Source organism: Empidonax traillii, unplaced genomic scaffold (assembly GCF_003031625.1).
Source record: "Empidonax traillii isolate 1590-97213 ecotype Southwest subspecies unplaced genomic scaffold, ASM303162v1 scaffold592:size536848, whole genome shotgun sequence".
Taxonomy (NCBI): Eukaryota; Metazoa; Chordata; class Aves; order Passeriformes; family Tyrannidae; genus Empidonax; species Empidonax traillii.
This window is the reverse complement of record NW_020955785.1, coordinates 268,360-292,322: the sequence shown is the minus strand read 5'-3', so window position 1 is coordinate 292,322 and position 23,963 is coordinate 268,360. Positions and strand designations below refer to the sequence as shown.

The 23,963-nt window shown below is 43.9% G+C and overlaps 1 protein-coding gene across 2 annotated transcripts in view; it reads right to left on the bottom strand.

The window, feature by feature from the left end:
- SLCO3A1 (solute carrier organic anion transporter family member 3A1) overlaps positions 1–3,799 on the bottom strand; it is a 144,502-nt gene extending 140,703 nt beyond the window's left edge. For both annotated transcript variants that reach the window (XR_003572830.1, XM_027898338.1), the window contains exon 1: positions 3,504–3,799. Coding sequence is in view for 1 of the 2 variants with exons in the window: in XM_027898338.1 (XP_027754139.1) it covers positions 3,504–3,683 (180 nt within the window). In the remaining variant the exon portion in view is untranslated. The remainder of the gene's footprint in view (positions 1–3,503) is intronic.
- Between the last annotated feature and the right edge of the window lie 20,164 nt (positions 3,800–23,963).

The window sequence follows — 23,963 nt, the reverse complement described above, 5'->3', positions numbered from 1 at the left end:
TCAGTGATAAACCGTCAGGAGCACTTGGAACGTTATTACCAGGGAAAATATTCCAAAATATAGTGCACGTAGGAATTCATGGGGGGGGGTGGGGGGGTGGACAGGGAGGGAAGCGTTGCCAAGGTATGTGAATAAGCCTTATCAAAATCCTCATCGCTGCACGGCCAGCATGACTGATCACACTGCTGCATTCACCCGAAAGGCACAAGGCTCCGGCTGGAGAGAGGAGGTTCCAGCCTTTCCCTCCTGGTGCCATCTGCACCAACAACGCTCAGCTCTTTAATCCACTGCCCAACGCTGCAGGAGAGCAACCGCGGGGGGAAATCAGCTGGCCTTCTAAAAGTTGCTGCGAAAACCCTGAGTAACTTCTGCAGCAGGAATGCCTGCAGACTACAAGCAGCAGTTTTCCCCACTGCCACTGCAGTTGCTGGGAAATTCAAGTTTCCAAAAGCACGCAGAAGTAATTAGATGAAGCCAAATAAATGCATACACAAAACCTTACAAGAATATGCAAATAATAGGGTGTATTCAGCAGCCCCAGAAATTAAGGCAGCAGCACAGGCTTGTATTTGCATAAACTATGCAGGATATGGCACCAAGTAATTTTGGAACATGTGCATTTTGCAAACAGCAAGCATAATAATAGACAAATATTTTGGAACGTGACATTGATCAAATACTCCCTAAAACTTCACATGAAGAACCTCAGAGACACTGTACTACTTCACCACAGACATCCACTGTTGGCATCCTGGGGTATTTTCACTGCTGAGTTCTGTGGGAAAAGAATTGGACTTTATATAGATTTTTATCAGCATTTATTATTTATAAAGCCCTGTTGGCAAGCACAATGCTTTATGAACAAATAAAAGTGAATGATCTTTGCTTCAAAACCACATAATGAATGAATGTATACTTTGTACACATATTCAAGTGGGCGCCGCTGGTTTATTGTACAGTGAACATGGAAAAAAGAAGTTTTTTACATCTCTAAAAAGAAATAGCAATATCTACTTCTAAATGTACTGACATGAAAGCCAAGCCCAATCCAAACTGAGCTCTTCAGTCACTCCTGAGAAGCCAAGCCTCTGCCTTGTTTTCTTAACAAGCTCAATTTTTGCCCTCATGGTCTCCCTGTGCAGAACAAGGCAGACAATAACTGAGGAAACCAACTTGTCGCCGTATAAGGCAAAAGAAAAGGTTTCTCTTCCTGAGTTACAAATAACTAGGGAAAGTCACAAATGTGGCCAAGGAAAGCAGAAGTATGAATACACTACTCCCTCACTGCTGACAGGCTAAAATTAGTAGTTTATTCAACTGCCCAGAACTACACACTGTGCCTGTCCTACGCAGCATCTCCCTATTTGTCTGTCTTTCTGTTTGCTCTCCACTTTGTCTCGCCTGCTAATTTGTCCCCTGGGGAGCAGCCCGGCAGACCACAGCCAATCCCCACTCATCCCAGGAGCCTGAGTAAATGAATATCCACCTGCAGTTACACCTGAGCAGCTCCGCAGTGCCTCCACTGATTTCACCCCATGACAGCACCTGAGAGCAGCACATGGCCTCATGGGACACTTGGTCTGCAAAAACGATTAGGTCCTCCACGCTTTCCACCAAGCATCTTTCCTGCTCCTGCTCTCACTCCTCTGCAGCACCTGGCCAGACTCGCTTTAAGCACACGTGTACCCTCCAAAGATAATTCCACATTTGCATCTGTTCATTGTATGAAAAGCTGCATGGTATTTGCAATGACGGCAGATAAATTATACAGGGAACGGAGGAACACTTGCCCAGTGCAGCTGGGCCACTGCTTATGCATGCTGGGGATTGTTTTTAGTTTGCTTTTCTTCTTCCCTCCCCTCCACTGCCCAGTTGTCTGTTACTGCCTGAGGATATGGCCAGCCACGGGGCATTGCTGTCATGCCGCTCAGGATACAGACCTGGAGAAGGGCTGAGAGTAGAGACAGCAGCACCTCAGTCCAGTTCCACCCCTCGCAGGAGGGAGGCTACAGGAATTGTGATGGCAATGGTCATTTCCAGCCTGGGGGGCTGGGGTGTGCAAAACACTCCAGGGGAGCAAGAGGGAGCGAGTGCTCTACTCTGGTACAAAGCATGCCCCGAGAGTTGGGAAAAACAGGAAAAGAAATGCTAAACTGGTGAGGAGAGAGCAATGCAAAGGAGTTTGAGGAAAATGCCACACTAGCGACTATTGCTGCTGATCCTACACTCAGACACTGTAGTGAAATGTGCCAATATACAGTCCTCTAGCAGATCCATACATTTCCAGCACACTGGTGCCCACTGGGTGACATCACCCGTGGGCTCTTCCCTGGCTATTACTCTGAGGAAGGATTACTCCGCACTCATTCACACTGACAGCTCATTTTGCAAGCAGCTCATCGGAAACAATGTCTTTACTTACTAAGGTGTTACTCACATAAAAGAGGCATGTTCTTGTCAGGGTCCTGCAAATTAAGTTATACCACCTATATTCATGTAGGGTATAGAACTGCTAAATTTAGCTCATCAGATCTCATGTAGTTTCCCTTGGAATTACAAATATGTTCCACACTAAACTTATGTTTTATTATATGGAGATGAATTCTAATTTCCATTTCATATTAATGAGGAATATTAACCATGGTTAGTTTAGTCACATACCTTGAAAAATTAAAGATCACGTTCAGTACAAATTTGCATAAGTAGTTTGAGCATGTGAGAAGAGCAATGCTAAATACTGGATACAAGTACCGAATGCAGAGATCTTACACTTACTGTAGAATATATTACTTGTATGGCCTCAAAAAGCCTCAGAGATTATGAATACATTTCTTTTCCATGGAAACTATAATTCTCAAATCCAGCAAGCTATTTTGAGAAATTTAAATCAACTATACACTTACATCTGCTGGAAGCAGAACATTTCCACAGGCTGTATGCTCCAAGGCACAAGCACAGCCGTATGGACATCTTCCCAACTCTTCTACTATACTTCTGCCTCTGACACCACATCTCACTATGCAGATTTAGCGCTGAAGTCTTATTTTGGCTGTTCTGTACCCAACACCGGGACCGGCGGGGCTGCTGCGCTCAGCACCGCTGCATCACTCGAGAGGATGAGCAAAACCGGGTAAGGCGGGAGGCACGAAATAAATGCCCCGCTAGAATTCCTTGGTATTTATTCAGTGTGAAGCGGGAAGGCTGGCACCGGACCGGAGTGCCCGGCCGGCCGGAGAGCCCCGCAGCGGTGCCAGCCCGCTCCGGGCGCTCAGGAGTCCCGGGCACCGGCCGCAGAAGTTGGGAGGCAGAGGGTGGGTGACCCCTGGGCACTGCTGAGTCATTTCAGCCGCCAAACGCCGAGCTGCCCTGACCCCCCCCAGGGCTGGGGGGCTGCCCCTCCGAGCCGCCCCGGCGCCGACCAAACTTCCCCCGCGCTCCGCCGCGCACCCCCGCCCGCGGCTCAGCCCCGCCGGAGCGCGGGGCTGCGGGCCGGCCGCACTCACCAGGTAGGCTCCCACCGTGCCCTGGGCCAGCATCAGGGCGCACTCGGACACCAGGAAGAGCTGGATGCTGGAGAAGCAGGAGACCTTCCTCCGCCGCCTGCGCTGCCGCGGCGCGCCGGCCCCCGGGAGCTCGGTGGTGCCGCCGCCGCCGCCGCCCGCCGAGCTCCGCTTCCCCGGCATCCTCCCGGGCGCCGCCGCTCCGCCGCCGCGGGATGGCGGGCCCCGCGGCTGCTCCGCGCCTTCCTCCTCCTTCTCCTCCTCCTCCTCCTCCTCGGGGTGCCAATCACAGCGGCAGCCCGCGGCGGCTGCCTCTCCGCCCGCGGGCTGCTGCTGCTGCTGCCATGGCCAGCTCGCCTCCGCCACCGCCTCCTCCTCGCTTCTCTCCTCCCCTCGCCCGGCCGCGCTCCCTCTCTCCGCCGGCCCCGCGCAGGCCGGATCCGCGCCCCCGCCGGCGAGGGGCGGGGAACACGCGGGGATGGGGATGTGGATGGAGCTGGCGGAGGCTCCGCGGCGGCGGCGGCTGCGGGCGGGACAGCCCCCTCCCGGGATCCGCCGGTTCTTGTTACCGCGGGGGAAGCGGCCGCAGCGACCTCCCTCTCCTCTCCAGCCCCGGGTGTCCCCCGGACCCGCAGCCGCGAGCGGAGGGAGCGGGGATGCTCCCGGGCAGCGATGGGAACGGGGGTTCTTCGCGCAGGTTGTGCCCCCGCGTTGGCGTCGCCGGCACCTCCTTCCAGATGTCACCCAACCCCTGCCCCAGGCGCCCTAATTTCGTACAGTTGTAGGTGTCCTTTTGCAAAGAGGAAAGGGGGCCCTGAAAAAATTAAGTGGTCCTTAAAAAGGAGCGGCAGAAGGTGTGCGTCGAGTTGTCGCTGCCACGTGGGCCAGCCTTGCCTGTCCCAGCCCTTCCAATGGTGCCCTTTGTGGTCACCCCTACCCCGAGTTCTAATTTCAAGAGATATCTTCTGTTAAAAACCACTAATCTTCGCTTCTACTATTACAGATCACATTCCTTGCTGGCACAATAGCAAAACCTGATCTGTTTTGCTCCTTGAGTGCACTTTTCCAGTTCATTTCTGGATCCACACTGGGGGCTGCTACCTGACTTCCTTATGTTATTAACCTTCCAGTTATGTATAAGTTTAAATCCATAATGATCCATTTAGTACTGAGATGCCCGCGGCCTTTGAGAGGAACAGTTTTCTGGGGAAACACAGGTTACATTTTTCAAAAATAACTCCCGATTTGGATCTTAAATTTCTTTTCAAAGGTGGCAGAGGCAATTGTTTGAAACTCCTGAACACCTCAGAAGATACCTTTAAAAATGGAACTTAAGCACATTCTAATTTTTCAAGGCATAAGCCAGTCATCACCAGGAAGTCAAGAGAACTGACATTTTAAGTGAGCCCTTTTTTTTTCCTTCCTGCACTCTTTTTGAGTTTCTTCTCCCAAAATACTTCATCGCTTGGGGGCTTTTTATTTTGGCCTACTTTTATGGGACTAACTTTAGTAAACACTGTGCTGAAAATTACTCTTGAGCAGAGTCTCCACCCAGGTTGATGAATCTTTACCCAGACCAGCTGGTGCACATTGCCCCGCAGAACTGCAAACCATTGATAGAAAGAAAAGGGAAAGACCTGGCACAGTCAGTTGCTGCCCTTTGCTCCTCAGCTGCCAACAGCTTTCTCCCGTGCTGAACTTTGGCTTGCCACAGCTTTTCCAGCAGGTCTGGGCCACATCAACAGGTGTCAATAGTCCCATCTACCCCAGGGACACAGTCTCTAACACTGATGGCCTGAGGCATCGTTATCAAACAATTAGTGGGGAGAACAGTCTGGTAGTTGTAGTTGAGTGGCCTTCATTTTAATGAGATACAGATCAGTCCTTCAGACATTGCAAGCCTCCCAAGATGCACCTTAGATGCTACCTGAGGCCTCAAATGCCAAGGTTTTTGCATGAGGCCATGAAAAACTGGCTCTTCCATCCATACTGGTTTCTGCCAGTTCATAGGATGTTTGTTTTCCATCCAGGGAAAACTGGTTCTTCCACCAAAGAAACCCAAAAAAGGCTCATTTTTTGGAAAACTCTTCAGGCATCAGAACTGCTCATCTCTTTCCTATAATGTTTATTTATGGACCTCTGCTATAAAAGTCCTGAAGTTAGGAAGGTAGCAAGGTCTCTAGATGGGTAGATTTGCAGATTAATTCAATTAACATGGCTAGACAGATGCTTTGCTCCAGGTGGATGCCGTAGCGTGTTATAAACAGGATGGACAAGCTCACAGACTTTTAAGTAGGTGAAAACAGAGTGATGTCTCTTAAAATACTTCAGCATACAGAGTGATGGTATGGGAAGTCTTAACATTCCCGAAAAAAAATTAACAACCCACATTTTGAGGGCATTCTGGTCTTTCCAGTCAGCTTTTCCTTGCTCAAGGTTGGATGCTAAAGGCAGCAAAGCTCTGAAAACTCATGTAACTCAAGTGTATCTCTGGAGGCAGAAGTAAACCTCTGCACATGCTACTGCAGTTACCAATATTCAAGTCTATGCTTTAAAGCTTTGAAAATAAAGAAATATATATATAATATATGCAAGTAGCATTTTTTGTCTTGATCACGTCTTAGACATCCTGTTAGAAGAGTTTGTCCAGGCTGATAAACTGCTTGTCTTTCACAAGGAAAACAGCTGCTAGAAAAATTTGACTCTTAATACTAATTATCTGAAACATCTGGTTGCTTAGTTTATTGCAGCAGAATACAATTATCAGTTCAATTTCTGTCCAGAAGAGACAGGATGACTGGATTTTTTGCTCTTCTTTATCTTGAATACTCAATTCCTTTAGAAAAAATCCTCCTGGATTGCTCTGCTGCAAGAAAGAATGAGGGTCTTGCATCTCCACTCAAGTCCATTGGTAGCCCTGAGTTTGCTTTTTAACATACCACATTCCTGAGAGATCTCGGTAGAGTGCTTCAGGGATGGCCAAGTGACCTGTTTGGATTTAATAGTTAATTATTGCTATACTCAAACAGCTTTTCTGGTCTAAATTGACGCAGCTTTAACTACTAATGTGTGGAATACTAATGTCCTTGGATTATCATTAGCCTAGAATGAAAAACGACTTTATAGCTAGAACAGTCCCTTTTCCTCAGGGCTCAGTAGTTTTGCCAGCACAATTCCCAGCTATTTCCCCGACCAAAGCCAGCCTTAACAACTTTGCCCCCCACAGTATTTTGCATTAAATATCTTGCAGATACCTTGTCAGGTTTTCATAAACACTCGAACATTCATAGCTGGGAGGCAGCAGTGATGCCCTAGATAAGGTTGGACACCACAATCTGTAATGAGTTGGCTCCCCTGAGACCACCTCGTTACATCTTGTCTCTGGACATCTCCTTGCTGAGTACCTGCGGGCTTGTGTCAACATTCACGTCTGGGTAACCTTAGCAGCTGGAGGCTTCTTGATCTGTCAGTAAGCAATTTCTGCATTAATTCCCTTCTTTCCTCCTATTTATGGTTAATATTACTGAAAATTAGCTGTGTAATCATGTGTTTTGATACTAGACAGGCACAACTTTTTAGATTCATGTCAAGAGTCTGGTTATGGCACAGCAGAACTGAGGGAGAAGGGAGAACTGAGAAGGGTGAGGACCTTAGTGAAGTACTTGACTAGTATCTTACACCTCAAGGGGCAAAAGTGCAAGCTGAAAATCTAAGCTTGACCATCAGCAGTGTTGGTAACAGGAGGAGGAACAGAAGAGGATGATTTTCCTTCAGCAGAGCTGGAGGAAACCACTTGCATGAAATGTGCCAAAGCAAGCAGCTGAGCTGTATCATTAGGCATCTCTACAATTGCCATTGGAATCATATTCTCAAACCTTCCAGACATGTTTTACAGTCCAGAGAGCTAATGTGTGCCTCACCCAGAACAGCTTCATTGGAGCAGTGGTGGGCACCCAGTGTACCTCTTCCTGCTGAGGAAGCAGCAGAGAAAACCAGGGGCAGTTGCTAAGAGAAGATGATGGTCTCACAGGAAACACATCAGTCCTACAGTGTTTATAATAAAAAAGACCCAAAAAACAGCAAAAGCAGTGCTGAAAACATGACTTGACTTCTGTCACCAAAACTGATCTGGGTATTTTCTACAGGGCAACTGTACTTCATCACTCTCCTTTGCACTGCTGTAGGTCAAGAGCAGCTATTAGAGTTTGATACTCACCCAACTGTCTGCATCCTTACCCTTCCCCATGGCTATGGTTTTATGACAGGTGTTTGTGCAGTGCAGCTTTGGGGTTGCCCTCCTGCCCTGTGGCCCTGGGTGCCAGCCTAGCTGTAAATCACTGTTAATCTGACATAATTGCAAGAGGGACTGAGGAACACCATTGTGAGAGCTGCCTTCGGGGCATGCTTGTCTCAGTCTGTCGGGTTGACACTCCTGCCCCTTGATCTGGCAGAGGAGATGCTTTCACCTGGCCTCGAGGATGTCAAAGCACTGCATTAGGTACTGGAAAATAGTGTTCCTGAGAGGTTTACATTCTGCTCCATTCAAAACCCCTGACAGTGAAGCTACAAATGAGGCACAGCTGTCTCAGATAACCACTCTCAGACTACACCCATTTGGGTTTCTTTCCAGGGCAGTGTATCCATGTTGAGGCCAGTTTTCATTTGCTTTAAGCCATTTGGATGAAAGGAAAGCTCTTGTGCTGCCAAAGTAGATTTGCATGTAACGTAAATCATGTCTCCTTGGCACCAGATCTGCACCCCTGACTGGTTCTACTTGGTGCATTTGTCTTGAGAAAGGATTACACATTAAGAAAACAAGGAGCAACTTCAGATATGTTCAAAGTACAAGGAAGAAAATGTAAATAAATAAGAAATCCCAGGACTTTAGCCAAGAGGCTTTTCCTTGGGATGGCTTTGAAATTCTGTTTTCTGATTCTCTGGTACAAAACCCTGCGGATATGCTGGTACAGGAGGGAAGTGACAGGAAAGGATTTTCATCATCTACCGCTGTGGAATGAAGGTATAAGAGTGCCCCATCAGCCAAGGCTGTACAGCGGTAAGGAGAGCTGAGACTGGGACAGCTTGTGGATGTATCAGCAGCTGTCATTTCCAAGATACCACAATGCTAACAATTTTAAAGCAGTTTCTTTCTATAAACACTTCTGACTTTACTGCCTTTCTATTTTGAGTCCTGCTGGAGACTTGGTCTCATTAAAAAGGCATTTCCTTCAGACAAGCTGATTAGATAGTTGTTTCTTCCTCCAGATGATGAAAGGATGGAGAACACCTCGCTGAAGCTAAAAACTGCAGAAAATTAAGACATGAGTTTAACAAAGAGGTGAAGGTTCACCTTGAAATCTCCATCTATGAAAACAGTTAAAAAGAGAGATCCTTAAATGCAAGAATTGGGTGTTTTTTTCTGCAATCCACATTGCATAAACCTGGCTCCTAACCTCTAATTATGGTTTTCCCAAATAAATGAGACTCAGATCTGAAGGCAACTGAGTAATCTCCAGTGCCAGTGACTCCATGAGACCTGAGGGCATGCGACACTTTTACAGCAGAACTGAGCACCCAGCAGGATCATGGTCTAAATGGAAATCAGAATGACTTTTGAATTAAAGCAATGTGATTTAGCAAACACAGTATAATTGTGAAGTACCTGCAAATATTGACATCAGCCTAACGCCTCATTTAGTAGGAAAGTTAATTTGCAGAATCAGAAAATGAAAAGTAAATTACTGGACAATAAACTGCTGCTTTCCTCAGTGTTAATCAGCATCTCATAAAGCAATGACTGTCCAAACTGTAAGTCAATATGCAATAAAAATATTTAATTTCTTTATTGTAAGGATGAGACCTTGAAGCTCCAATTCTAGAAGACATTTTATTTAGTCAGTCAAAAAAGGGAATGTCATCTGTTTGTACTTTACAAATTGATGTGCATTTCTGAAACAACTGAGATACTTACTCATGGTAGTAACACCTTATTACAAATGTTCTGCTTTCCTGTCTCTGTCACACTCTGAAAAATATTCTTGGCCAGACCCATCCACGGCTGATGATGCAGCAGAAGGCAATGTTCCCTGGAGTCAGTAAGAATTTGTCTTCCAGGTGGTGGGGTAGCACAGGAATGATGGTGACATCTTTTGAGGAGGAGGTCACACCAAGCTCTCTCACAGTCGCAGTTGCCGACGATACACGGACACTTCTGCCCAACTCCAAGCAGTAATCTTAGTGGGCCAGGCCAAAATTCAGTGCTTGGATTCAATTTTGACCCCTTACTTTGTTGGGTTTTTTTTGTCATAGCTGGACACAATTTGGTTCCTTCCATGTGCTTCCACTTTGTGAGTAACTTTGTTTAATAGCAAAATGCAGCAGAGCTTTTTTTATGAAAGTTTGTGAAGTGCTTTGGACCAAGGGAGCTATAAGTACTTTGTAAGCAAGTGAAGTTCCAGCCAGACACTGAACAATTGTGCCCTGATGCTTCTTGCTGGATGATAACCTGACGGACCCAATACTTGTAAATAAAACTGTCTCCTTAATAAAGAAGTTGTTTACAGGGATGGTCAGTGGCATCTTGAAATCCAGACATGGGTGCACAGGCTGACCTCCCCTGGAGCCTTTTATTTACTGTCCGTGACTGCATTCTCCACGGACCTTGCAGTTTGGCATGAATGCTTTCGATCTAACATTCGTGCCTGCTTTATTCAACGCGGTCATATTTTTCCGCTAGACATTATGTGCAGCATGTATCTGTCTCGTGATACTAGTTCCTGAGTTTATTGAAATTGCTGTTGTATCTTTTTGCAGAATAGATTTTATTGACCTCTCTGAGTGCTAAAAACCTGGCTTAGGGCTTTGCTGGATTAGCTGGTTCTTCCCAGTGCAAGAGGCTTTGCGGTGTGATTTTGTGGTGAATTTGTAGTGCTGGGTTCTCTCTAAGACACATTGTAGTCACAGTTGGAAGGCCTGCCATATCCCGTTGTGGAGGTTGTTAATGTCTGTCAGGTTAAGGTAAAGGTGTTCATGGGAGAGTTTGAAGATGAACACTGGTCAGATGGCAATTAAAATAGTGGCCTATGCTGTCCATGAAAGAATCAAGACAATTAGCAAACACAAAGTAGGACATTACAGACAAAAAAGGGAGGAACTGCACTGACATCATTGTGATGTTGTGGAACAGCTTCTCAAAACAAATCCAGCTGCCATAAATCAGCCTTTTTTGTTGCCTCTTTTTTTGGCCAGGACTGAATTATCTCACCCCTTCAACTGATGCATGACCCCAGTTCAGTTTAATAGGTTCATCTTAGGGGCAGCTGACAGTGTTGTTGGGTGTTACCTTATATACTTATGTAATTTCAGTTGAGCGAGCTTGATGTAAAAGAACACCCTTCTGTCACCTTAGCTATACCAATGTCTTCAGGTACTATGAGGTCAATCACAATCTTTTTGACTGGCCACATGACCCTGAGTTGAGTAGAAATCTTTTGGGCTCATATTAATAAGCAACAATGCGCCTTTCAAAACCGCCAGCAATGTGAGTACATAGTGAGCATTTTTGCCAAAATTAAATGTTTTTCTTCTGTCTTGTACTCTACTGGAAGAGCCTGCTGTAGTTGAGTTTCAGCCTTCTTGACAGCATTTGGTCCTCAAAGGTTTGCACACAGGCTAATGGAAGCAAGTAGAAACTTAAGAATGGAGATGAATTTTTAAAAAAAACTTATTTTACTGCTATTTTAGTGGTTTATTGTGTGTTATTGGTTTAAGCTTTTAGAATTAACAGAATCCCTGAATTGCTGCATATGAAACTGAAATGTCTATAACAGCCTCTTGTAATAAATAATGTCTGAATATACAAACTGATATTTAAGGCAATGGTCATGTGGTATAAAGGTTTAAGTGTGAGGGGAGCCTTTACTGAAGCTACTGCAGTGGACTGACTGAAGATCTTGCTGAGGATTCCTGTGGATGTGCAGGCAAACTTTATCCATAGAGCACCAGAGTCTTGCTGCATCTTTTTTATCCTTAAGGTCATAGAGGCCAAACTTTGCCTTAGGAAGGATCCTGACAGTGTTTGTTGGTATGAAGGCGTCCAGTATTTCTGAAGTAATGATAAAAATGCAGGACGGAGGAATGCAGGGGAGAGAGGAGCTGTCGACCTCACTGGAACTTAGCAAAGTCAGTGAAAGATAAAGGGAATTCACTTGCTCTTGGACTGACCTCCAATATGAAAACAGGGCAATGCAATGGAAGGTCAAAGAATAAAACCATGTCATTTGATATCCCCTCAGTAAGGCAGCAAAGAGTTGCTTAAATTGACCTTGAAATAAGCAAGGCCATCAGAGAAAAAACATCCAATTAATTTACTTACTGTGAAGCAAACAGAGCCCATATTTTGGTTGACAGTAACAGAACAACTCTCCTGTAAAAAAAGTCAGGGTGTGAGAGAGGAAGGTGCCATTAAAGGAGATTTGTGAGCTTGTTATCTTGATGCTTCTCAAACACAGCCTCGCCTGACACTAATTCTAGAGTGTTCAATAAGCACAGAGAAAATGGAGCAACAAGGAAAGCAAAAGCCTGACAGGTTCTTAACAAAGTTACATTCCTGCTCCACTTTTCATTGCTATTTTAAAAAGAAAATAATTGGGTTATAGGAAATATCCTGAAAGCTCTCACATGAGTTTTTGCTGTTTGGGTAGAGTGACCTGCAGTTGAGCCCTCAGCAGTTACTTTTCACTGAAGAAGAGCCACAACTTCTATTTTTTATCTCAGTGGGATCTGGTGCCATAAAGGCACTAAAACTGATATTGACACCACAAGGATGGGAACTATGTTTGGTTGCCTAATAACAAATGCTTGAAACTATCATCCAGCATCAACCTTTGCACCTTTACCTTAGCTCACTTTCTGACTTTCAAAGCCTTTTTTTCTGAGAACATCCTATCAATTACTAAGGATATGTTTGGCTGCATAATTAGGATGAAGGACAGTTGTTCAGAAGGTGACTATTATTTTTATATATCTACAGTAATATAAAAATTTCCTGTAAATCAATCATAAATGTCTCTTCAGTGATTTATGAGCAGTATGTGAAAGCTGAGAGATGGCATGAATGCAGATTTTGTAATAAATTATTTCCTTGAATTTTTGTCCCAAATGCAATCATTTACTGTTATTAATAGTCTGTGCACATCACATTGAAGTAAAATGGAGCACAACACCTTAAGACAACCAGTGTACTTAACAAAACTTCCTTGAATAACTTCCTCCACGTGGGCATATGCCATTAATCTTTTGACAAGGAGAAGGATCTTGACTCTTTCCTCTGTTTGCACCAAAGAAAAAGTGCCATTCTGGAACAGAGAACTGAGGTAGTACATCTGCTAAGGAATTGAGAATCGAGGTCTTCACAAAAGAATTTAGCTTTAATAATATTCAGCTTTTTGACTTACATAAATTGCAGCAGTGCCAAACTTGTCTGTTGTGGACTGGAGTTCTGGAGGTGCCACTCTCCGGAGTGCAAAGTCTCAGTCTCTGCTCCCCTCTGCATGGAAATTGATTTACCACCTGGACAACAGAGTATGAGAATGATCATTCAAGAGAGTGATTGTCACCACAATCATTCCATTATATCAACAAGCCTTTTCTCCATCAAGCTGAATAACCCCACCATGAACTAATGCTCTTGTTTGCTTGAGAATAGCTTCTTACCAGAGCTGATCAAGAGAGATGCTTCACCCATAATAAATACACATATTTCTGTGGAATTCAGCTTTTTACATAAGTTTTTACTAAAAGCAGTATGTTTTACTTACTTGATTTTCTATCAGAATTTTCCTTTCAATAAGTAAAATCTAGGATGATGATTTTAATAGCTTTTATCTATACATTTCTCTGTGTTTATCTGGGAAGTTCAATACAAGTGTAAAAATATGTCCATTTTAAGTTTTGAAATGAAAACTGAGACATCAACATTTTTGTCAAATTGCTTTCTCTGTCTTGACTAATTAGCCAGCTGTAGGGGCAGAACGTATCTTACAGCTCCTTGTGTGTTATGAATTAGTCTGCTACTGCCGACATTACCGCGGTTTTCATGTCCTGCTGAGCTTTTTGTGGTTTTAGGTTTCCTAGCTGAAGCATTAGAAGGATGCATTTACATGCTTGCTCTGATTTATGAGTAGATTTTATTTGTGGGGAGATTAAATTGTGGTGGGTTGGATCTGTTTGGGTTTCCTCGATAGCCTCTGATTAGTTTTAATACAGGTAGCCCTCACAGTAAATCAAGTGTCTCAGCTGATCCACACGAAGTGAAGCTGTGACTCATTACCTGGTGGATGAGGAAAGAGCCTTTCCTTGCACTGTAACTCATTAAACTGAGGGAATTATTTACGATGTTTGCAGTCGCTCCAGCTGATGGTGTCATTTAGGAAACTCAGATGCTCCATATGGAATGTGAAATATATGATAGTTCACAGATAACTCATTAAGGTCTGACCAAATTCAAAATACGTTTTTCTGAGGAAAGCTCATCTGGGTGATGAATGTGATTATCACTGGGCTCCAGGGGTCACCTGGAAGCACAAAGAATGTCCCCTGCTTTTGCCCAAGGTTGGTGTACATAGGGTTTTCTTGGAAACTCAGTATCCCCACACTTCAGTAACCTACAGAGTGCAGTGAAGGAAGGAATTTTTTTCCAAGTCAGGCATGTGAGTCTTGCAGAAGCAGCACAAGAACAGACTTCAAGCTGGAGTTGTCATGAACTCTGCTGAAATAAAGAAGTTCTTGAGCTTGGAAGCATGACTAATGCAAGCCTGAGGGCATGCAAGACTTAGATACTGCCCAGTGCTTGCAGAGCATGTGAACCCAGTCCGAAAGATGGGATTTACAGCAGCAGTTTTGTCAGTTTATCATCTCTCTGTTTTTCAGCATCTTCAATATATTTCATTATACTTCTTTCTTCCTAGCACGCTTTGGTGTCTGTACTAATGAAGTATCCATGCTCACATACACTCCTTGAATGCATTCACCACTGTGCCATTCTAAAAAACTCATGGCTCATACCATCATATTTACACTTCAGCAGCAAAACCAACACCCAAATCTTTCTGTGTCCACCAGTGAGCTGGATTGCCTCTCCTGAGAACCTGTGCAGCCATGCCAGGAGGATCCTGGCCATTCTCTTTGCAATATGTGTTTTATTGTCCCTTGGACATCAGTCTGTCACTCAGATGGCAGGCAATCTAAGATGAGGTCTGTACTCATGTTTTCTGTTAAGTGGCTAATGCACAGGGGAGGCAGAGGGGGATATTAAATAATAATGACAATAATAATACATCTGATAGAGTTTAGTTCCACTTTAGCACTAAATGGAAAGCTGAAAGCCTCCCTATGGATCTTTTCCATCTCGAGCACCAATGATTGTAACAGATGCATCAGTTTAAATTTATGACTTGCATGACAGATAAGACTGATACATGTGTTTAGAAAATCTGTGCCCAACTGGCATGTTTTGATTAGCTGCAAATGATGGCACTGCCATGTCTGTAGATATAACTTATATATATTGCGTAGATGTGGTCCACTTTCTTAATTAGAGCAAGACAACATAGATCCTGCTGTGTCCTTTACCTCTAACTTTAAAATAATCTTATGAAATAAAAATAAAGGCATGAACAAAAGGACTTTCTTCTATGATTTTAAAAACACCCACAAACAACAAAGAATTAGTAAAACCCAAAAGAGGAATGAGGAAACACTGAAGATGAAAACCACTGATCCATTTAAACACAGATGAAACGATTTGCCAAGGTACTGGAAAGGAATATTAAACAGATACAAGCTATTAATTTTCACTGAGGGTCAAACTGGGAGTTTGAGTAGCATGTAAAGTTCAGGTTAACCCTTCACAGTGGGGAGAATCTGACCATCAATCACAGCTTTTTACTCCTCTGGAGGGTGTTGATACAGCTCATGTAATAACTGGAAAATGTTTTGGACAGGTCCTAATGTTTATAGAAAGGAAGGACACTTTGGAAGGTGGAAAGAGTTTGAAGATTACTAGGAAAGCTAGCAAATGGCAAAATTAGAATGGAAAAATATTGATCCCTATGATTTATTTCTTGCAGGGGATGGGAAGAACATTGAAGGGTGAGACTGGCCTCAATGAAAAATAGTTTGTGCTATTAGGGCCTCACATGGGAGCAGAGACCTTCCAGCTCATAGGTCAGCTGCTTATATTGCAAACTCCCTCTGGGCTGGGCTCTCCTGGTCATTTTTAATGTGCTGACAGAGTATTTGAGCATCTTCCATCTTGTGCATAACAAACATGAAGCTTTTACAGGACTTCAGAATGTCACTGGCTCATCCCTCATTTGGAGATACAAACTCAGTGCTTTTGGAGGGGAATGAGGATGGTGGGAAAAGCTGTGCAAGCAGTTAATGTGAGGAATTTCAGCCTTGATCCCTCTACTCTGAGCACTCCTGCACCTAAAACAGAGCATTTACCTCCTTTCAGCTGCCTGTCCAGCCAACTATTTGTCCTTGTCCTTAAAAAAAACCATTAAACTATACAACAAATCACTACACTCATCCAACAGGGAACAGTAAATGCCACTCTACTCATGCCTTACTACTCTTTCAATGATCCTATTGCCTAGTGCTAGAAATAATGATGTGAATACCTCTATATCAGCATTTTTTGTCATGATTAAGACTATGCCAGTCATAAAGGTCACCATATGATAGACTACAGACCCCCAAGTCCCCACAATCCAGTGTGATGAACACATTAAATATTGGATTGCAGCTTGGTCAAGTGACTAGTGTAGTGTGAGAAATTAAATTGATACTCACCCTGGTGAGAAATGATAGAAATGAGCATTCACTGTCAGCCACATTCAGATGGCTGCGAGTCTGGAGTGCCATATTTTCATCTTCATAACCTAGATGCTGGCTTAAAAATCACCCTGAAGCTCTGCAGCAGTGGCAACACTGAGCACTTACTCCTTCAAGTCTTTCTTCAACTTTATCAGTGTCCTCAGTTTTGTAGCAGCAGTCTCCTCCCTGAAGGTCTTGAGCCATCCTGCCCCAGCCATGAGGACCTGTTCTGCCAGGCACCAATTCCAGAAGAAATAACTGTACTGGGGAAGCTTCTGGTCACTCCACCTGGGAAAAAAAAAATATCCCCCCAACAATAATGTTGTAGCTGTTTCAAAAGTATTGTATTTCTATCTCTCATGAGAGAAATATTCCAGGTATAGCTTATGTTCCATCATGTGGAACAAAAGCCCTTACTCTCCCCAACATTCCTCCCTTCCCAATTTTTCCCATTTTTAATATGTACGCAGTACCAAAAAAGACAAATCCTTCATTGGCAATGTCCTGGTTTCAGCTATAATTCCGTGAATTTTCTCCTTAATAGCTGTATGATTTAGTACGAGAATAACGTTGGTTGATAACGCATCGATATTTTAATTTTTGCTCAGTAGTGCTTCCTCTAAATCAAGAAGTTTTCCATTTCCCAAGCTGTGCCAGTGAGCAGGTGCACAAGAAGCTGAGAGGGAACATATCCAGGAGAGCTGACCTGAACTGGCCAAAAGGATATTCCATACTGTAGAATACAATGCTGAGTATATAAACTGGGGAGAGGTGACTGGGAGCCACCAATTGCTGCCTGGGGACGGGCTGGGCATAAGTCAGTGGGTGGTGAGCAGCTGTATTGTGCATCACTTGTTCCTCTTGGCTTTTATTCCTCTCTCTTAATTTCATTACAATTTTAATTATTATTGTTATTATAAGTATTATTACCATGTTTTACTTTATTTCAGTTATTAAACTGTTCTTATCTCAACCCACGAGTTCTTCCTTTTTCCACTTCTCTTCCCCATCCTGATGGGGTGGGATGGGGGATGAGTGATACTTAATTGCCAGCTGGTGTTAAAACAGCAATTTCAATAATCTCTGTCACTGTGATGCCGTGTTACATATTTTTGAATTGGAATTAAACAGAGATGTTTCTAGAGGGCAGCTTGATGTCTCAGTATCTATTTTTTACAGTTGTATCCTTCTCTATTCAGCTTTCAAAGTCAGTTCAATTTTTTTCTTCTACATTTTATTTTCTTTTGAAAGGTGCCACAGTTGAGCAAACAAATGGGATTTCAAACTGATCTTATTATCTGTTTACAACAGGTTGGTCTTAAGTTCAGAAGCATCACTGTCTAAAAAAGCATTGAAGTTGTAGTCATGAGTACTGGAGTGCGTTTTATGTACAAACTTCTGGTCTTGAAAGCAAAGAGAAGTGCTCTTTTAGCATGTGTTTTCCAGGTCAGTTTTAGGCACAGCCTGTTCCTTACAAGACAACTCCAGTACTGAAGCTGTTAAGTCATAGAATCATAGAATCAATCAGGTTGGAAAAGACCTCTGAGATCATCAAGTTCAACCCTTGATCCAATCCTGCCATGGTTACCAGACCATGGTATTGATGCCACATCCAGTCTCATCTTAAAAACCTCCAGGGATGGTGAATCCACCACCTCCCTGGGCAGCCCATTCCAGTGTCAGATTACTCTCTCTGTAAAAAATTTCCAACATAATATCCAACCTAGACCTCCCCTGGCAGAGCTTAAGACCATCCAGACATGCTCTTAAAACTTGACCCTGTCTGAAAAATAATTAATAATAAGAAATAAAATTGTGTTTGTGTAACCTTTCTGAAACAGAAGCCGCTAATTGGTACAGATGTCAGTGCAAAGAAGCACTCGGAAGAAGCATTGATTACAATTCCTACTGGGATATTGCTCACTAAAGGGCAACCACTCCTTTTATTAATTGCTTTAAAAACAAGATTTGGAAAAAGCTGCATATGAAATAATTATGGGATTCTGGCAATTCCTGTTGTAATCTGTGGCAGTGTTTCCATTGACTTCAGGAGGAGAAAGCCGTGCCACAGCTTGGATGGGCCTTTTTATTCTGTCTGGGTTTGGCTGTAAAGAATTGGCTGCTGAGAAGGAGAGCGTGGTAAAGACCACAGATCTTACTGAGTGCTGTACTGAAAACACATTCGTGGCAAACACCTCAAAAAGTGCAAGAGAGAAAATTAAGTCTGGGTATGTTTCATTTCTCCAGGCAATTTTTCTTCCTGGGTTACAAGAATCTATTCTTCTCGGTTGTTTAATAAAAAAAGTCACAGAGTGTAATTGTTAGAATGAGCGGTGGGAAATGCAACAGCCTGACAAGAAATTACATGTCTTATTTATCTCCACCGAAGTTGCTCCTCCAGGAGCGCTGGTGGAATGTATTGCAGTGCAGCGTGTGCCTCTGGTGCTGGGCAGAGGTACTTCCCCCACCTCTGCAGCAGTTTCCTCCCCACTGTAAGTCCTAAAGGTAAATGCAAACCCAGGTCTGAATTAACCTATAAATCTCGCCAGAGACTTATACCCCTCCATGCCCTTGCTAGTAATGCTGAGGCAGAAATGAAGCAGGTCAGGCAGAACTGGAGCTCTGTGGGTGGCCTCCTGACTGTACGAGAAATTAAATCAAAGCTCAAGGAATAGTTATCCCTGGGGAAGAGGGTTGGTGCTTGCAAGCTTTCTCGCTGTAGATGCTTGAAAAACTGCCCAAGCACGGTGCATATTACACAGCCGTAGAACAACAAGCTTTGGCTGAAATAGAGATGAAAACAGATATGAAAAAAATAATGTGTTGAGTACATTTATTTCATGGAAGTGACAGTATAAAATCATATCCTGATTAACCAGATTGGAATTCTTCCGTGCAATGATTTAACAGCGTGCTGATGTGGTGATAGCATTTGCTGTCAGTTTAGTTAAATGCTGGTACACGGTGCTCCAGTCCTACAAAAATTCACTTGTTTTCACAGATAGCAATCCAAGGGCATCAAGGCTCTTCTGAGATGAATAGTTTCTTCTTTTGAAGACCCTAGTTTCTATTTTGATCAGCACAGTGTAAAAAACATGAAGGGAATTTAAATTAGATTTAAATTATTTCTTCATTTTTGCTGTCATTATGTATATTGGGAGGAAAGAGAATGAGCAAATAATGAACAATATTGCAATTATACCTTCAGAGTGTTTGGCTTATGTAGGGCAACTGGGCCAACAGATGGTGAAAGCAATTTGACATACAAAAGTATGAAATAACTGATCTGGACAGAAGGATTAAAGTGGGGTGTGTAAATTGAACACAGATCATGAAAAGTATATTGGACTATTATGGGAAGCCTGAGCACAGATGCTGCAAAAGAGCAAATCAAACTGCACTGGCACAGCAATAGAAGCAAAGACAAAAGGTGAGAGTGTTATTGTTTTAGCCCTTTGTCAGTGGTACAGGCTTTTATCTGCTGGAGGGAGAAAGCTGCCTTGGGGGAGAGGCGCTGAAGGAGATGTTTGGGAGCAGAAAGTTCACAGGGGCTGGACTAATTTGCACAGTAAAACTACAGGGTAATGTGCTGATTTTAGAGAAACACCTTTAAGGAAAGGCTCCATCAGGGCTTTGCATTTCTAAACTAGCACCGAACAAGACAGAGCATCTTATTAGTGTTGGCAAAAGGGCCTGGATGTAGCAAAAAGGCCAGGCTGCCTCTTCCAAAGCATAATGCAAGCACTGAATAAGTAAAATGAGGACACACATTTGAGAGTACTTAATGGGAAGCACCAAGTTTTTAGTTGATAATAGCCACTTAATCAAACAGCCTTATATAAAGTCCTTCTAATCCTAGCTCATCAGCAGAAGCTATGCATCACCGGGGTATTCCCAGGACAGAAGAACAGTTTTGCTGACAAAGAAGACTAAAAGATAGCAGGAAATTCAGGCAGTGCTTGTAGCTGCGCTGCTCACTCTCTAAGGGAATGTGTGCACCAGACAGGGGTGCATTGGTGGGGGTCCCTAAGGAACTGCTGTCCAAGCTGTTCCCAAGGTGGGCTGGGGCACGGCAGCATCGATGTGGCTGCATTGCTTTAGGAGTCACCCCTCTGCATCCCTGCTCTGCTCCGCAGTGCCCTGCGTTCCATGCAGCAGGACAGCCCACTCTGGGTGTGTCTCTGAGAGGTCCACCTCAGCCCAGCTCACCCATCATATTAAAAAAAGGTATTAACCTGCTTTATATGGGTGTTGTGAGGAAACCGCCTCAGACAGCAATACTATCCCTTCCCAGTTTTAGAAAAAATTCTTCACAGAATTCCTCTTACCTGTGCATGGGACTGCAGAGCTGACAACAGAATACAGGCTCTGGGGATCTTTTGCTGTGATCCAGGAGGACATATTGGGGGGCTACCACTGGACAGGTCCTGTATGCAAAGAATGCTGAGGGATTCCCTAGAAGTAGGGAAAGGGAAAGACCATGAGGTATCTGAGTTGCTGAAGTAGATCACTGCAGCTCTGTGTGTGTTCAACAAATTATAAATTGAATATGCTGCACCAGAAAGCCATGACCAACCCGTCTGTCTAAACCCAAAACACTGCTGTGTTCACTGCAAAGCTCTTCTAACATAACTGTGGTGCCACAGAATCCCTGCTGATCTGAACTTTCATGGCATTGCCTTCCTACCTGGGGAGGATAACAGCATATGGCTGCCCTGGATCAGCAGGACATCATGGTTTTCCTTCTTTCCTACCTGGCTAAATTACTTTTGGCTGGACATTGGGTGGGTAGAGAATTCCTTCAGTTCATTTTCCACCCATAACCAAGCAAATCTACTCATTTACTCTTAGATCTCCGATTAGCAGAACTGATGAAGAGGCACGAGAAACTTTGTTTGCTTTTTCATCCACTCACAGTCACACAGTCCAAACTCAATTTAAACCTTCACCCTAGAAATGTGTCCTTTTGTGAGATGCACTTAATTCCTGCAAGGCCCACGGAGTGCTGAGGAGTCAGAACAGCACAGCCTGAAGGGCTGAAGCACAGTAAAACCCTGACTTTGGCATTTAGTGGCAGAAATAGAAAATCAGAGCGTTGGAGAAAAACAGTTTAGGGGAAGTAAAAATGGATATTTCAAAAAAGTAGTTTTCTTTGGCTTTGGATTATTTGCCATTATAAACCTTTCTCTTTTGTAAAAAATCAGTTCTAGGTCAATTTTTCAGTAAAAATTCCTGTCTCAGCATGAAGAGTCAAATCTTTTCAGCTTGAAAACATACCCCTGCAACAGGCATTCCTGCACTGAAATACATTGTTTTGAAAATGTGAACATGAATGTTAGGGTATAAAAACTGCTCCACTTACTTTTTCTAGCCTTTTTTGTTAGCCCAAGTCAGCTCATGTGAATTGTCGCACTCCACCTGAATTGCTATTTTTTAGGGAAATTTTCTAGTGGAAAATAAGTCAGCTGGATCCTTCCCCAGTCCCTCCTAAATCTTGAGGTTCTAATTCTGCTTTTCTTTATTCCCTTCTTTTGGAAATTTTAGGACTGATAGGCTGGAGAAATTTTCTAACTTGTTTGACCATTTCTTGCTCTTTCTCCTGTCGCCCTCTCTCAGAGATGACCTCCACTCCCCCAGATCCCAGAACCTGTCCCATCTGGAAAGAAGGCCTCAAGCTGAAAGACAGGCCAGTAATACATAAGCCAGGAACAGGAGTAAGATTATAGTAATTAAAGTGTAGTCCTGCAGGGATACGTTACTGTTAGTTAGCTTTAATAGAAATTGCAAGAGTGTGCTCAGACCTTATTAACAGATACTCCCTGGGCAGAGAATATGTAAGATACTTTAAGAGTTAAGCTGAAGAAGAAAAGCCTCAGAAAAGGCAACCTAGCTCTTAGGAAAGACCAGGAAGAATTTAATTTAGATTTTATCCAGTGAGAATTTTCTGGTGAAGAGATTCTACCTGCTCACATTGCTCTTAGAGCAGGATTCACCAGCATGCCAGCTCCCTGCCCCTGTCTGTAGGTGGTACATAGAGATCATGACAAGTACAAGCCAGGCAATGATGTGCAGGATAGAAACCCCTCTGCTATCCCTGAACTGAAGCTGAGGTGCCTACACAAACAGAGAAAACCTGTTGCATGAGTGCCAAAGCAGGTACTGGAAGGAATTTGAATGGCATATGCATGAAGCAGCAGGGAAAGGCTGGTGGCCCAATGTCCACCAGACCAGGACCTGTAGCAGAGAAAATATGCTGACAGTTGTTATACTGGACATGCAGTATCTTCTGGTTCTCACTTAATTTCTGTCCATTCATCCTGAATTTGGAAGACAAAATACAGTGTAGCCCCGTAACTGTGGGAAGTTCTTGATCCCACATCTCCGTGCCCTTATGGAGGTGCTGAGGTGGGCCCAGTGGCAGCAAAGCTGTGTTGATGTGCTGAGCAAACAGCCTGTCCCTCCCCAAGCTGTCACAGTGCAGGGTTACTGTTTCCTGAGCCAGCCTTGATGCCTGGGCACAGCTTAAGCCTCTCAATATGCACAGTGTGGAGGCTTCTTTAGCTATCTTTTTGTGCTGGAACTGGCAGTGTCCTTGTCCCCAGTCTAAGTCCCACCCTGTTACAGCAATGCCACGTATCCCAGCCCTGGAGAAGAGGCTGGATGTGTGCTGAGAGCTGTAGGGGTAAGTAACAATGTGTGTTCATCCCTGAAATGTGGAGGCAGGGGGAGCAGAGGAGAAGATGTGACCTCAGCAGATGCTCAAGAACGAGAGGGGGAGGATGTGCACTGCAGTGAACCAAAGTTAGCACAAAAGAGAGAGTGTTAGCCTCGTCACTGTAACAAATGCATTCAAATCTGGAGTGGGGGCTGACAGCAGTTCTGCTCTCTGAAATGTCTCACCGTGTTGCCCATGAGCTCTTCAATTCAATTCATTGTACCTTAGCACTGCTTGTTGCCTCCTGTGTAACCCAAACAGGCCCTTCCTCCTCCCTGAGCAGTGCAGGCAAGCTGTGTGTGCATCCCCCACCTGTTCTGGTCCTCGTTCAGAACAAGCAGCATTCCTGAGGCATTCTGCATCTTCACAACATCTCACAAAAAGCAATGCACATCAGCTCTCCAGCCAGTCAATGCAATGCACTTTGACAGAAATTTGTTTCTTGCAAATTTAGTGGAAAAGGTTGAAAGGGGAAGGTGTTGGCACAATGATCTCCCTGGCAGAAAGCCAAATCAAGTGGGGAAAATCCAAATGGGGTATAATGAGAGGGGAATATTCTGTGCTCGTACTGCTGGTGCAAGAATTCTGGTTAATTGTTAGAGTTCCTTATGCAATGTTTCTTATTCTCCATAGATTGTGTCTTGCAAAATGCAATAGTTAAAAAAAGATAATAAAAAAAAGTCACCTTTTTGCTTGTATCAATAAAATAGTCTGCACAATCTCACATGTCCATACTCCCTGATGTCAACCCAGATGAAAGATCTCTTTCTTCCAGAAGAAACAAAATGTTGTCAGATCTGTCACCTTTAGCAAACAGAGCAGCCTTTTTTCTTTCCGCTGGCTCATCTCTGAAGCACCTCTCGCCTGAA